The sequence below is a fragment of the Macaca mulatta genome, chromosome 11, assembly GCF_049350105.2.
Source record: "Macaca mulatta isolate MMU2019108-1 chromosome 11, T2T-MMU8v2.0, whole genome shotgun sequence".
NCBI lineage: Eukaryota > Metazoa > Chordata > Mammalia > Primates > Cercopithecidae > Macaca > Macaca mulatta.
In genome coordinates, this window is record NC_133416.1 from 78,687,284 (window position 1) to 78,703,518 (window position 16,235).

At 38.4% G+C, this 16,235-nt stretch overlaps 1 protein-coding gene across 2 annotated transcripts in view; it reads left to right on the forward strand.

Annotated features, from left to right (window-relative positions):
• Nucleotides 1-16,235, forward strand: part of LGR5 (leucine rich repeat containing G protein-coupled receptor 5) — a 146,880-nt gene that overhangs the window by 116,118 nt on the left and 14,527 nt on the right. For both annotated transcript variants that reach the window (XM_001117502.5, XM_028829726.2), the window contains exons 6-12: nucleotides 2,217-2,288; nucleotides 5,163-5,231; nucleotides 7,339-7,410; nucleotides 11,018-11,089; nucleotides 11,246-11,314; nucleotides 11,459-11,530; nucleotides 16,103-16,168. In XM_001117502.5, coding sequence (XP_001117502.2) covers nucleotides 2,217-2,288; nucleotides 5,163-5,231; nucleotides 7,339-7,410; nucleotides 11,018-11,089; nucleotides 11,246-11,314; nucleotides 11,459-11,530; nucleotides 16,103-16,168 — 492 coding nt within the window. The remainder of the gene's footprint in view (nucleotides 1-2,216; nucleotides 2,289-5,162; nucleotides 5,232-7,338; nucleotides 7,411-11,017; nucleotides 11,090-11,245; nucleotides 11,315-11,458; nucleotides 11,531-16,102; nucleotides 16,169-16,235) is intronic.

Here is a 16,235-nt window from a genome sequence, read left to right on the forward strand (position 1 = left end):
TCTTAAGTTTTAAACAATAGCGATGTTATCCATAGGAACAACTCAGAGGTTAGGAGTCTTGTGGCCTCTGGCTACATGACTCCTAAACCATAATTTCTAATCTGTGGCTAATTTGTTACTTTTACAAAGGCAGTCTGGTCCCCAGGCAAGGAGAGAGTTTGTTTTGGAAACAGGCTGTTATCATTTTGTTTCAAAGTTAAACTATAAACTAAATTCCTCCCAAAGTTAGTTCAGCCTACGCCCAGGAATAGACAAGGGCAGCTTGGAGGTTAAAGGCAAGATGGAGTCGGTTAGGTTAGATCTCTTTCATTGTCATATTTTTCTCACCGTTGTATTTTTGCAAAGGTGGTTTAATTGACAGCATGTTATGCATTTGCACAGCTTTTCCCCCCGTATGTCTAGATTTCATTATTTTAGTGAATCAAAAAATGATTCTCAAAGAAGTAATAGTTTGAAAAATAATCAGTCTTCTTTAAAAATGTAGCAATATGACCCTCACATGTATAATATAATTACCAATCATCGAGGAAGGCTTTGTCTCACTATTTCTCTCTTTGTTTCATGCCCACCCACTGACCCACCGCTTCCTTCAATCATTCCACCTGATGACATGTCTGTCCCTTGCACTGTAGTATATACTCCTTTGAGGGCTGGACAATATCTTATTTATCTTTTTAGGTTCCCCTCAATCTCCTTCCTCATATGCTGCATGTAGAAGATCCTCAATGAATGTTACATAAATCTCACCTAAAATGAAAATTTATTTATTAGAACAAAAATCTTAGCATAGAAGGAAAAGAAATTTTGTGATATTAGAAATTTCTACACTGAATTTCACATATAAAGATGATGCTACTGACCCACCAGAAGCTGGATATATGCTTTAATTTCTTTTCCTCCACTAGAGGAAATGGATTTATACAGATCCAGCTACACTTTTAAACCTTGTCCTCCTTAAGCCCATTTTCTAAAAGCCTTTTGAGAGTTGGTCCAGTTTTCAGTTGTGCACAGCTGTTCTCACTGGCTCTGACCTAACTGACTTACCATTTGAGCCAAAGATGACAATTATATACACTAATACTGTGTCAAGATAACTAATCTCCTTGGGTAGCAGAAAAATCTGATCACCATTGCCTGTGACTGAAATTGTTGTTTCCTGTTAACCTGTGCCCCTGCCCTGGGAAGGTAGCCATTATATGCTTTCAGCTTTATTGGAAAATGTGCTTGCTACATCTATCCTCCAGGTGTCAATGATGGTCAGTATCACTGCTTAACATCCTATATCCCAAAGCCATGCTGAACAAACTATGCTTACAAATATACCTTGAGAATGTAAATTAGTTCAACCATTGTGGAAGACAGTGTGGCAACTCCTCAAAGACCTAAAGACAGAAATACCATTTGACCCAGCAATCCCATTACTGGGTATATACCCAAAGGAATAGAAATCATTCTATTATAAAGACACATGCATGTGTATGTTCACTGCAGCACTCTTCACAATAGCAAAGACATGGAATCAACCTAAATGCCCATCAGTGATAGACTGGATAAGAGAAAATGTGGTACATATACACCATGGAATACTATGCAGCCATAAAAAAGAACAAGATCATGTCCTTTGCAGGAACATGGATGGAGGCCGTTACCCTTAGCAAACTAACGCAGGAACAGAAAACCAAATACTGAATGTTCTCACTTAGAAGTGGGAGTTAAATGATGGGAGCACACATGGACACAGAGCAGAACAACACACACTGGGACCTATCAGAGGGTGGAAGGTGGGAGGAGGGAGAAGATCAGGAAAATAACTAGTGGGTACTAGGCTTAATACCTGGATGATGAAATAATCTTTACAATAGACCCCCATTACACAAGTTTACCTGCATAACAAACCTGCACATGCACCCCTGAACTTAAAAAATTTTTTTGAAAGCCTTGAAACCCAAACTTACTTATACCAATTGTGTTGCTCATATTATTATACATACCCTGATGTCCCAAAGCTAAAAGGTAAAAAACTGTGACTGTTTTTAAAATTCTGTGGTATAGAATCATCTGTGGTATGAGTGAATGCAGCATATAGCCATTTTTTAAGTTAGCTTCTTATAATTAGTGCATTCTTCAGTGTACATTTCTTTGGATTTAAGCTATCAAAATGGTAAGTGTGCTCTGTGCAATGTGTCTTCCTAACTATCTGTAATGTTCTACTGCAGACATCTCCATAACAATAGAATCCACTCCCTGGGAAAGAAATGCTTTGATGGGCTCCACAGCCTGGAGACTTTGTGAGTTGACCTTTTATTTGTTTCCCTTTTTTCAGTATTTTCATGAATATTCTGAAAGAATCAAAATAGCCTTAAAGCCAGACTTTGTTTGGTTTGGTTAATTGCCTAAGCTTTCAACAGATATTTACAGTGGCATTATCTTGCACACACAACCCTCACAGGGCTGAACAATAAAACTGGGATTTTATTTTAATCTAATGAGAGTGATAAATTAGTTAGAATCATTATAGATTAAATGAGATGTTCTCTACTGCGCAGTGACTATTTGCTTAGAAACGTGTAGTCTCTGTCAAGGATCACTCAGGCTCACTGTTCATGAGTCTGGTACTCCCTGCTGAATGAGAGGATGCAGGCCAGGCCAATGCCTGCGTCTTCCATCTCAGATGAACAGGCATCTCATTAGGAAACAGTGACAGCTCATGCTAAAGCAATTCAAAAGATGAAAAAGGGACAGGGCATGGTGGCTCGTGCCTGTAATCCTAACACTTGGGAGGCCAATGCGGGAGGATCGCTTGAGCCCAGGAATTTGAGGCTGCAGTGAGCTGTGATCATGCCACTGCACTCCAACCTGGGTGACAGAGCAAGACCTTGTCTCAAAAAAAAGAAAAAAAGGTGAAAAGTAATAATAGCTACTATTTATTGAGTATATCTATAATCAAATATTGCACTTAGCATTTGGCATACATTGTTTTAATTACTTCTTACAGTATCCCATTTTAGGCTCTAGCGAGGTAAAGTTATTACATATCTAGTCAGTAGCAGAACTGAGATTTGCTTCCTCCTCTAGTCTGATTCTGAAATCCATGTTTACTACTATATACTACTTCCAAAGAATAAGTCAAAAGTTCAGTTCTTAATTGGTACCTATAGTAAAAATAGAGTCCAGTCAGCTGACCATATCCTAGACACTCTCACAGAGCCAAGGTAGAGGTTCTTGTGGGCCACAGCAAGGACCCAGGCTTTTCCCGGGGGAGGAGACGCTCTTCATTGCCCTGTTGAGAAAGGTGTGATGAGAGTGAGGTGACAGGCAGGGAGGGTCCTGAGTGTGCTGGGAGAGGAGGGTGGTTGCAGCCATGTCACCATCCCTACCCTCACATTTTTAATACACAAATGCAATAAACCACACAGGTCACTGAATCTGCAATGCTGGCTCTGACCAGAACCGCAAAATGCAAAGACCAAAGACCACTTCTCCTGTGCCCTTGGGGCCCACTGTTCATCTGCATACAGAGCTTAGCAATTTGTTCATGATCAATTTAGCTTCTAACCAGATCTGGGTTACTAATTTCCTGAGGGACCCTGTGTTGATGGTATTCTTCTTCTAGCCTATGAGCGCTAACAGCTCTTTCCAGGGTTAAGTCACCCTGTGTTTCCTCTTAGGTGGCAAAGATGAACTCATCCAGGCAGGACCTTTACATCAACTTAATGGCATAGACAAGCAGTTCCCATCAGCTGCTAGGAAAAATTAGAACTCTTATCTACACAGGGCTGGGCTCAGAAATCTCACCAATGGAAATCACCTTCCAGCCCTTTTGAACAATAACAGGAATGAAAAACAAGATGGGCTTTGATGGGTATTTCCATAAATAGTCTTTTTTTTCCCCTCCCTCAATCTTTGGGGTAAGGACCCAGGATTGCATGTAAATAACATAGAGCAAAACATGTCAGGGAAACGTTCATGTGAGTCTTATTGTCTCTCCTTCCCCTACCATGCCCAGGGCTACAGAGGATAAGCAATTTGGTTATTTCCAGCCTCTTCCTTTCCCTCACTAGAAATCCAAGTAATTTATAAGGGCCCAATCCTTGTTTAATCAAAACAGAGCATCTGGAGAGATTTACAAACAGGAAGAAAATTTATGTCTACAAAAGACACGCGTTTCCTGCCTGCAGTATAGCTTAAGGATGGTTTGTGCCAGACAAGTAGGAACCTTGATTCATGTTTAACTCAGTCAGATTATCTCTCTCTTAAAATTAAATAGCAATTCTCCACAGAGGATAATCTAACCACATGTGATTGCCTGACCAAAAGGTTTTTCTGCGTCATCTGGGAAATCTGCCATTCCCAGAGACCAGGAGGCAATTACTTTTTCATACAAAGATCTAGATAGAAGGTAGAGTAAGTCTGTAAAGCACTTGTGAGTAATGAAATTGAAAAGCCAATTGTGCTATAACAGATACAGAAACTAATGATTTGAGATAATTTGACCACTTCATCTCTGGTCATGAGGAATAACATAGAACTTTGCTGCACAGATCAAAGAAAACATCCTATTTCTGAATCATTTACGACACTGAAGAAATTCTAGACAAAATTCCTTTCTGAGAGTACCCTGTCTCACAGAAACTTCTCCAGAAGTAAGATTCATCCTGGACTTCAGGCTGGGAGGGATGTGGGAACCCTGTGAAAGTCAAAGACAAAGCAGCCCTGCAAGATGTCATGTCACAAGGGAGTGAAGGAGGGAACAAGAAAAGGGATGTGATCCAGGAGCCCTGAGGAGTGCAAATTCACAATGGCCAATTAGTGAGCCGGGTTCAGTTGAAGAGCTCCATCAGGCAGCCATCAACACCTGGTCAAAGACACATCTTTCCTACTTAGAAGCTAATGCTCCGGCACACTCTCTTTCTTTTTGAGACGCCCCAGTGCCATTGAGCCTTGACTCTCAAATTTCTTATGATTAGTCAAATGACCATTTTAATGCAGATACTTACAGAATGTTGGTAGTCAACAAGCCAAGAAAATCTCTTTCCATCAACAAAAGCAACGAGAACTTCCATTAGTCATATGGGTTCATTGGAATAGCATGTTAACTTTCCTTGTAGAGTATATATGAAGTTTTAAATAAAAAACTGAAAATACTGTTTACTCATTTTCAGAGATTTAAATTACAATAACCTTGATGAATTCCCCACTGCAATTAGAACACTCTCCAACCTTAAAGAACTGTAAGTATTTAGGACAATTTTAATGGGAGAACTTTATCCTTTTGTGAATTTATTTAAAAATACATGTGATTGTTTTACATAATATGATTTGCTAGAAAATTTTAACTTTATATAAATAATGATAAAGTACTCTTGAAATATATTTTAATTGATTCTATCTCTAGCAAATACCAGATAATATTTTTTATTTATGCTGGGTTTCTCTAACATATATATAAAAGAAATACATATATTTCTGTAAGTCATATTCTTTTCTCTTTTTCTAAGCCATACATACTCTCCCAACATTTATATACTTTATATATTTGTAGATTTTTAGTATAGAACTAAAATGGAATTTAGTTGCTGAGCATTTCTGAGAACTTGAACATTTCTGGGTTGCATAAGTCTAGAAATAGATGAATCAAACTGTCTGTGCCTAGTAAAGTATGAGATGCATTCACATACATTGCAGCTGACCCTTGAACAACTCAGGGTTAGGGACACCAACCCTTGCACAGTAGAAAACCCACGTAAAACTTTTGACTCCTTAAAAACTTGACTACTAATAGCCTAATGTTGGCCAGACGCCTTACCAATAACATAAACAGTCCATTAACACATATTTTGTATATGTATTCTGTACTGTATTCTTATAAAAGTAAGCTAGAGAAAAGAAAATGTTATTTAAAAAATCCTAAGGAAGAGAAAATGTATTTACTATTTATTACGTGGAATTGTATCATCATAAAGGTCTTCATCCCTGTCATCTTCACATTGAGGAGGCTGAGGAGGAAGAGGAGATGTTTGTCTTGTTATCTCAGGGGTGGCAGAGGCTGAAGAAAACCCACGTATAAGTGGAGCCACGCAGGCAGTAGTCATGCCTGTAATCCCAGCACTTTGGGAGGCCAAGGCAGGCAGGTTACTTGAGGCCAGGTGTTCGAGACCAGCCTGGCCAACATGGTAAAACCCCGTCTCTACTAAAAATACAAAAATTTGCCGGGCCTGGTGGCACATGCCTGTAATCCCAGCTTCTTGGGAGGCTGAGGCACGAGAATTGCTCTGAACCAGAGGGGCGGGGATTGCAGTGAGTCAAGATTGCACGGCTGCACTCCAGCCTGGGAGACAGAGCAAGATTCTGTCTCAACAACAACAACAAAAAGTGGATCCATGCAGTTTAAACCCATTTTGTGCAAGGGTCAACTGTATTTCATTTGTAAATGTTTAATGAATCTTATTTAATTCTAAAGCCCCATAATTTTACTAAAGAAAAGCTGACTTTCAGCCACTGGGTTGCATATACTGCCTTTTAGATGATAAAATTTAATTAGCTTTTTTGTATCTAAAAAGATAAATAACCTATGTGAGTAATGTTCTAACACTTGGAAAGGAAAATAAACATAGAACCTCATTTCCCTAGCAGTGAGAAATAAGACCTACAGCTAAAGGAGACACAGAGGAGCTTGTTTATAAGAAAAACCCTTAGGGTGTTCTGACTCAGGAAACCCCATGTGTGGCTTAGCTGGGCTTCGTGGCATAGGGTCACCTCATACAGCCACAGGCCCAAATAACCTCCAAAGATCCTTGAATCTGCTTCTCTGCCATTCAGACAACATCAACAACAACAGATGATAATCAGCTTATAACTACAGACTCACTGAGCCAGGGCACCTTTCTTCAAGTCAGAAAATTTTGTCCTTATAAGGAGACTACTTAAATCTTTACTTCACTGCAGCTTAAGTCAATTTTCTCTTCTAGCTTCAAATGGGGTCAGGAGGAGTGATCATAATCTCTCCAAAAATGGTTTCCACTCTCTCCTGCTTTTATACAATGATGCTCTGTTGGATATTAACAGGTTTTCTTCTTATAACATTAGATTGTGAGTTTTCATGAAGTGCAGTTATTATTTTCAGATTCTTTATTTCTCCTTTAAGATGACAGCACATGACTTTTTTTTATCCCCTAGAGAGTAAATAACGGCACCTAAGTTTCAAGATGCATAGAGGAATTTAACGTTGTCCTCTGGTTACTAAAGGTTCTGATTATTGCCACTGTGGTCAGGGTGGGGGATTCTATTAAATAATTTTACTCCACACATGATTTTTTATAATGTTTTTTCTCTTTCTAGAGGATTTCATAGCAACAATATCAGGTCAATACCTGAGAAAGCATTTGTAGGCAACCCTTCTCTTATTACAATGTAAGTGACTATAATGCTTTTTGGTTTCTCCATCCTGAAATATAGCATATATTATACTTTTAAATACAATGAATATTCTATATTTGCTTGAGTTTCGTCTCAGTCAATCTAAGAGCTCATACAGAAAGGTATATACGCATGCATTTTGCCAGGTTCTAGCTGAACATTGAAATAATATAAAAGATTTTTTTAAAGATCACATTATGATTTGTATCTCCAGATGTGCTAGGTATCTTTAAAATAATCTTGTATAACGCTTTTTATTACCTCTATTTTCCAAGGAATAAAACCGATTTTTAGAGCATTAATGTCAAGTCTGCATAGTCATTCTGAACTTAAACCCGAGTATACTAGAAATATAAATTATTATATACAAATAGATGTCTTTTACAGCAATAGACTCCAGCCTAAATTGATGGTAGGAGGTTTATCCTGTTTTGTGCTAAGCCTCTATCTTCATTCATTATTATGCCCAAACATCACATTTATACAAACTGGGATGTAAATCTAGAAAGATAAATAATGTTTTAGAAAGGTGTATATGAGGATTTATATGCCATAAAAGAATAAAATAGGCCAGGTACTGTGACTCATGCCTGTAATTCTAACACTTTGGGAGGCCAGTGCAGGAGGATCACTTGAGCCCAAGAGTTGGAGGTTACAGTGAGCTATGATCACGCCTCTGAAGTCCACCATGGGCAACAGAGCCCTGTCTCAAACAAAATAATAAAATAGAGTTACAACTACAAAGTATAACTAACATTATGTTTCACATTTAATACAGAAGAATGATGATATATAGTTATGAGTATGAGGCTGGCTCTTAGACAAAAGGCTCCTCTCCAAGGCAGGTTTGGGACACCATCAAACCTGAGGCTGTGAATGAGAAGCCTGAATATAGAGGAGGAGAGTAAGGACAACTGTTAAACATGACTCTAGGGGCACTTCTCGGCAGATGTTGGTCCTGTGCCAACTGGATTGACGGGCTTTCTGGAACCATGTGTTATTTGTCACAAATGAGCAGGAGTCCCAATTAGCCCTGACAACTGGAAGAAAAAAACTATTCATTGTTTCTGAAATGTTCTGGCAATATTTTGCCAAACTAAGAGTTTTAAAGTGTATTGACAATAAACATTAGCCCTCATTAGAGAGTATTTGCATATTAAGAGGTTGGCAAATGACATTGCCTTTGCTCCTCCTTCTGCAGCCACAGTACTGGTTTTTCATCACTCTTTTGATATGCTAATACTCCCCGAGGAACTAGCAGCGCACCCCCCAGCCCCCTACCATAAGTATTAGAGCTCCTATCCACTATTTGACAGTAGTAGCCACTTTCTCCCTGAAACTGTCCTCTCTTTGCTTCTGCATCTGTTTCCATCTCTTCAAAGCCTGCATTTCTGTGAATGCTTTCCAGGTCCAGTTGGCTACCCACTCCTCATTTCCACCTCTGTAGTCCCCGTCCTATCCATACCTCCAGACCTCCACTGCACCAGCCTCTCTGCCAGCCATGACATCTAGATTTTCACCAGTCTGCATGAGGCTGGCCTCCCTCCCTTCACTGTTGGCGGGGTCATCTTCCTTGAAGCACAGCAACCATCTTGTTGCTCCTGCTGTGAAACGTGTGTTCAGGATGCCTATTTACACTAATTCAAACTCCTCACCCTAACATTCACAGCCTAAGGCTACACATTGCCTAAGCCAACCTTCTCAACCAGTTCCCCAAAGCTCTTCTCAATCACCCTAAATCATAAACCAGACTGACTAAGTTACGTTCATGGAACAAAGCTCTTTTCTTATTTCCTTTGCTCCTACAATCCCATTCCCTCACTATGCGTCTTGAAATTCTGTCTTTCAGGGCCCATTTCAAATGCCATTTCTTGAAGTTTTTTATAATCTCTCCCGAACATATGAGAGAGTTCCCTCCTGAGAACCCTAAAACTCCTTCTGTGTGTTTATGATACTTCTGCCTTATGCACACAAACATGTATATTCATACCTGCCCAGTGTGTGTGTGTATATATATACACATATATATAGTGTGTGTGTGTATATATACACACACATATATAGCGCGTGTGTGTATATATATATGTACATGTATGTGAACACAATTATATGCATACAAGTACATGGTATAGCTAAGAGCTAATAAGATAGTAAGAGGAAAGCTCCATTTTTTCATCATAAGGTCCAAATTCCAACTCTAGCTCTTTCTCTTACTGATTCATCCCAAGAGAAAAGAAGAGCTCAGTGGGTAGGAGGACAGAAGAGGATTTAGGTTTGTTGGGTAACAACTGTATCCCAGGTTCTGTTTCAAATGTTACACATGCATTAGCTCTTTTAATTCTTATGCAAACCGTACCACTAAGCATTATTATCTCAGCTTAACAAATTAGAAAATTGAGGCTCTGGGAGGTAATGAGCTTGCCAAGGTATCTGAGCCTCAATTTTCTCCTCCAAAAGTGAAGAAAATAGTATCTACACTATGACTCTTATAAAGTTGTTGCATGGATCAATTGAGCATATATATATATATGCTTTTGCATATATATATATACACTTTCTATTTAACAAAGCTCTTGCATATATATATAAGCTTTTGCATATATATACACACACACACATGTATGTGCATACATGCAAGGACTTTGTTAAATATATATACACACACATATGTGTGTGTATATATATATGCAAGAGCTTATATATATATATATGCAAGAGCTTTGTTAAATAGAAAGTGATATGCTGTTATTCATTTGCTTTATCCCAGCTGAATCCAGGCTCCTTTACCGCAGGAACATCTTATCATTCTTCTTCAAACCCCCAGCATCTAGTGTAATGCCAGGCCCAAAGTAGTTACCCAGTGACAGCTTTTTAATAAATCAATATTTAAATCCTCACATACCTACCCTCATACTTTAAACATGGTAGACAATGAATATTTGTAGAGTTTAGTTGGACTAGAAGAAAGACTCAGCTAAAAAGTATATGGCACTCCATTGACAAGGCAGTTCAAATACCACTACAGTGAAAACATCTGTAAAACAAAATATTTTTTAAGCTCTAATAATATCTTACCTTTTAAAACAATAATTAATTCAAGAAAATTCTAATAGACATATGCCAGAATAGCTCATTTCCTCTCCAATAATTTGATGAGTCTCTTGTGTATGTTATGGTGACCAGCAGATATAATAACCTTCAGTAGATACTGATAGATAGACTTCATCTTTCATTAATTAATGATCTCATGGCCAGTACTTTGAATTACCTTTTTGCCACTCAGTGGATATTCTACAGATGTTGGAGGGAAACTGTTAAGTGTTCAGTTTACTTGCTTTTCTCCTTAGTAACTATCACTCATATCTCCTTTGCTGTCAGAAATCTTCAATTTTATATAGTACAGATTCCCTACCAGAAGTCTCATACTGTGAGTCAAAACACTTTTGAGGTTTGCCTGAAACCAAGGAATTGGGAATGTTATGTAATACAGTATAATCAAAAATTACATAAGTACATTTAATGTATTTGTTCAAATTTTGAACAGATATTCATCTTTCAAATGTTATACTAAGATATTAATTGCTGTTTGGCTTTCTTTTAGACATTTCTATGACAATCCCATCCAGTTTGTTGGGAGATCTGCTTTTCAACATTTACCTGAACTAAGAACACTGTAAGTTTCTATGTCTCTTACGGATCACTTACCCTTTACAGGGTTGCTATGAAAAGCCAGATGAGTATTATAGGTTGAAGTCCTTTGAAAATGGCAATAAAAATTACCCCTGTCTAGAATCTTCTGCCAGTAATACTCATATACTCCTCCTTCTAGGACTCTGAATGGTGCCTCACAAATAACTGAATTTCCTGATTTAACTGGAACTGCAAACCTGGAGAGTCTGTAAGTACTGAGTAGACTCTTGACTTCGCCCAGAACATACATACACTGCCGCTAGAGCTTGATCAGTCTTAACATCAGTGAGTCAAAATATGTCACTGTGTGATGCCCGAATGAAAGAATTATGTCTGGTTTGTGTTTTAACAGGACTTTAACTGGAGCACAGATCTCATCTCTTCCTCAAACCGTCTGCAATCAGTTACCTAATCTCCAAGTGCTGTGCGTATCAGTAAGGCAATAATGTTGTGTAAACAGGCAACTTCCATTTAGGGGTGAAATGGCAGACATGATTTCAATAATCTCTTTAAGAGAGGAGAAAATTCTTTCCTTGCAGGTCTGCAGGAGGTCAGGCCTCCTTTGCCCTCTTTGGTCCAGGCTCTCTGACATGATCCTGGTAACAATGGTAATGTACCTTTGTTTTCTAAGTCCCAAACAAGCTCCCACTAGACTTTCAGTTGGCACATGTTTTCTTTCAGAAAAGACATGAACAGGCCAAATCACTTTATTTCCCCCTCTAAAGGCTTTGCAGAGCAGAACAAAATAACATAATGGATCAACCACCCAGTATGGATGCCAAAATCAAACATTGAGATATCAGATCCACACAATCCTTGATAAAGGTGATCAAACATTCTTCCAATATAGTTGTCAGTGCCATGTTCTAATGTTTCCTGTAATGGTTAAACAGCTTGCATATGTTATTTCTATTGACTTGGGACTTTTTTCCTCTGCCTTTCCCATGTGTTATGAAAACAAGTAGTTTACATGGCTTCAAGGAGCCTTGTTTTGACCTTCCGTTTTCAGCCTTCTCCCTCAACTTCCACTCGACACAATTATTGTCCCCTCAAGCATTGTAGGGACTTAATAAAAGGACTCTTAATCTTTTGCCATGGCACTGCACTCACATAGAAGGCACCTGTGGCAGTTGAGCGCCTGTAAATTCACCATAAGCTTTACTTAGCAGCACTCGGAATGTTAAGTAGATGAACGGGAATGGCTGCTGCTGTGATTCTGCCTTTCCCCAGCCCCAGTCTGTCACTTCAGACTCCAGTTGCTCAATGGGTGCAGTGACACCACTTGGTAGCCTTAGAGTCAGTGATTCACATCTGAAGGAGGGGAGTATAGAGCAAATCTTTCTTCCCCACCCCACCCCATGAAGTGCAGCTACAGATAAGAAAACAGAATTAGAGAAGTTAAATGTTAAAGTCACAAGGCAAGAAAGAAGTGAGTTTGAATTCAAATACAACCAGTTTGATTGAATAACTGAGAGGAAGTGTGTATATATCAGGTGGTAGAAATTTGGGGGACCATGTTAGAATTCTGCCTACCACACCCAGAGCAGGTATAATCATCCCCATTTCTCCAGAAAACTGTCTCAGTTATATGATTAGGATTTTACACACTAGAGCTAGTAAGTAAGGAGCCAGTGTTTAAACTGCATCTGTCTCTGCTATGTCACACCAAGAGTGGTAACCACTCAGGTCTAGAATTGCATGAATGGAGGCTCACTGGCAAAATGACTTTAAAAGCAAAGGCTATGGAGCCAGCTTTTCTGGTTCAAATCCAGACTCTATATGCCAGCATGGGATCTTGAGCACATTATTATTCCTCCTGCAGCTCAGTTTCCCAGTTTATAAAAAGGAGATGTAGCCACTTCCTTCAGAGGGTTCTCATGAGGACTGATTAAATTACTACATGTCAAACAGTTACAGCAGTACCTGGGACACCGTAACTCTCAGTCAGTGTTAGCTTTTATTATATTTCTCACTTCCTTGGAACCATTATTCTTTCCTCAAGTTGGAACTTGAAAAGCCGTCAGGAATACACATAACATTCATGGTAGATCTTGTCATTTTCAAAGCACTTCCACCTATAATAATCATTTCTTCTTCCCAATGACCCTGCAAAATGGTGTCTTCTCATTTAGGAGACCTGAGAAAGATGCCAATGCTTAGCCAGTGTATAAACCAAGTAGAATTAGCTGAAGTTGAGACTAGAACCCAGGAGCCTCACCCCTAGTACAAGGTGCTATATGTTCTCCTGGAGATACAGATCTGAGAGCTCTCCCGCTTCGGCTAAGTCATCCAGTGAGTACTTGTTACTTGAGGAAATTTCACTGTACATGCCTAGTTTTGCATCAGGTGCATGGGAATTATTTAGCCCATTCTATAGGCTGTGTGTAACATTCCCCACTTACTAGCTGGGTCAACTTAGGCAAGTCATTTCATATCGTATGATTAGAATCATAGTGCCTCCCTCATAATGTGGCCACAGGGATTAAACCAGATAATACAAATAAAGCTATAAACATGGTACCTTTATATAAGAAGTGCTTGGCAATGGACAAAGCATTCTCTGTTTAATAAATGGTGCTGAGAGAACTGGCTAGCCATATGCAGAAAATTGAAACTGGATCCCTTCCTTACACTTTATACAAAAATTAACTCAAGGTGGATTAAGACTTAAATGTAAAACTCAAAACTATAAAAACCCTAGAAGAAAATCTAGTCAATACCATTCAGGACATAGGCATGAGCCAAGTCTTTATGATGAAATCGCCTAAAGCAATTGCAACAAAAGCAAAAATTGACGAATGGGGTCTAATTAATCGGAAGAGCTTCTGCACAGCAAATGAAACTGTCATCAGAGCGAACAGACAACTGACAGAATGGGAGAAAATTTTTGCCATCTATCCATCTGACAAGGGGCTGATATCCAGAATCTACAAAGAACTTAAGCAAATTTACAAGAAAAAACAACCCCATTAAAAAGTGGGCCAAGGATATGAACAGATACTTCTCAAAAAAAGACATACGTGCAGCCAACAAACATATGAAAAATAGTTCAACATCACTGATCATTAGAGAAATGCAAATCAAAACCACAATGAGATACCATCTCACACCAGTCAGAATGGCAATTATTAAAAAGTCAAGAAACAACAAATGCTGGTGAGGTTGCAGAGACATAGGAATGCTTTTACATTGTTGGTAGGAATATAATTTCCAACCATTGTGGAAAACAGTGTGGCAATTCCTTAAATATTTAGAACTGGAAATACCATTTGACCCAGCAATCCCATGACTGGGTATATACCCAAAGGAATAGAAATCATTATATTATAAAGATACATGCACATGTATGTTCATTGAAGCACTATTCATCAGTAGCAAAGATGTGGAATCAACCCAAATGCCCACCAATGATAGCCTGGATAAAGAAAATGTGCTACATATACACCATGGAATACTATGCGGCCATAAGAAAGAATCAGATCATGGCCTTTGCGGGGACATGGATGAAACTGGAAGCCATTATTCTCAGCAAACTAATGCAGGAACAGAAAACCAAACATCGCAAGTTCTCACTTGTAAGTGGGAGCTAAACAATGAGAACAGATGGACACAGGGAGGGAAACCACACTTACTGGGCCTTGCTGGGGGAGGGTGGGAGGGGGAAGCATTAAGGAAAAAAGCTAATGCATCCTGGGCTTAATACCTAGGTGATGGGCTGATAGGTGCAGCAGACCACTATGGCACACGTTTACTCATGTAACAAACCTGTACATCCTGCACATGTACCCCAGAATTTTAAAAAGTAATAATTTTTTTGAAGTGCTTGGTCAGTGTTAGCCATGAAAATCATTAGGTAGAAGGCAACACTATGCCTTTATGTAGAAGGTCTTATGTTCCCTCTATTAAGAGGTAGATGATGAAGGATTATCCCCTTTGCAGCCTGCAGAGATGAGTAAACCAATTATCAGCTTTGATAATATGTGTGCCCATTTTATTATATTCACTACTTTTCAAAAATACATACCATATTAATAATCAGGTATATTTGTGCATAGGTGTGAGGTTTTGGAGGTATTGGGTGGGGGCGTATCTTTCAAACCTTCAGAAAGTTACAAATTTGGGTTTACAGGCAGCTTCATTTGTACTATTTATGCGGAGTAAATGGACTTCATTCCTTTATAAATCCCATTTATTCAATAAGTGTAGGATAAAGTGATCAATTATAAGAATAATTTAAAGCCTCTTAGAAAAAGCATGATTTTCCCATTGCATAGTGGTGATCTGGTTTTAAGAATTAGAATCAGGCATGAAAATGTGTTAGTTGATTAGCTGATAACTTTTAAAACATGAAACAAAATTATTCTTGTATATCTATGTTACGTTATCTACCAACTTTCTTTTCTTTCAAACTTTCTGCAAATTATGATGGCTTGCTTTAGATTAGTTATATTATACTATAAATATGTCCAGATGTTTTTGTTATTCTGTAATTTGTTGAATTTTGGCTGAAGATTTTCTTAGATTCCATTCCCCCGCCTCCTTCTTGTAGTGATTGATTTCAAAGCTCCTGCTGTTTTGAATTGTTAGGTTTTTTTTAAAGAGTTGATTAGAAAAGAAACAACAATGATTTATCTTAGCTGTAGAAAATGTAGCAGCTCTCAGAGACAGAGGAACAATTATTTAATTTAATTTGTACTCATTGCAGTAAGATAATAGCTAGAGCATTATAGAGAAGTACTAACAGAATATAAATGAATTCATTAAGTAAATTATTTAAAGCAATTAAAGAAGTCTAACAGTTACGTTTCAGTCAACATTTGAATCTACTGGTTAATCCAATAATGCCTGTGACTACCTGCTCCATGTCAGTGCTGTGAAAATGATCAGAGTCTGCCTTTGGGAAATAGAACATCTTGGAGGGAAAAAGAGAGCAAAGCATGTTTCTTTATGATTTATTTGTAACAGATTTTCCCTTTTTGCACCTTCTGTTTTTCAGAGATCTGTCTTACAACCTATTAGAAGATTTACCCAGTTTTTCAGTCTGCCAAAAGCTTCAGAAAATGTAAGTCTAGAAGTCTCTAAGTCATCTAGCAAAACTCAAGAATCAAAACTTGCATTTCTCAGGGTCA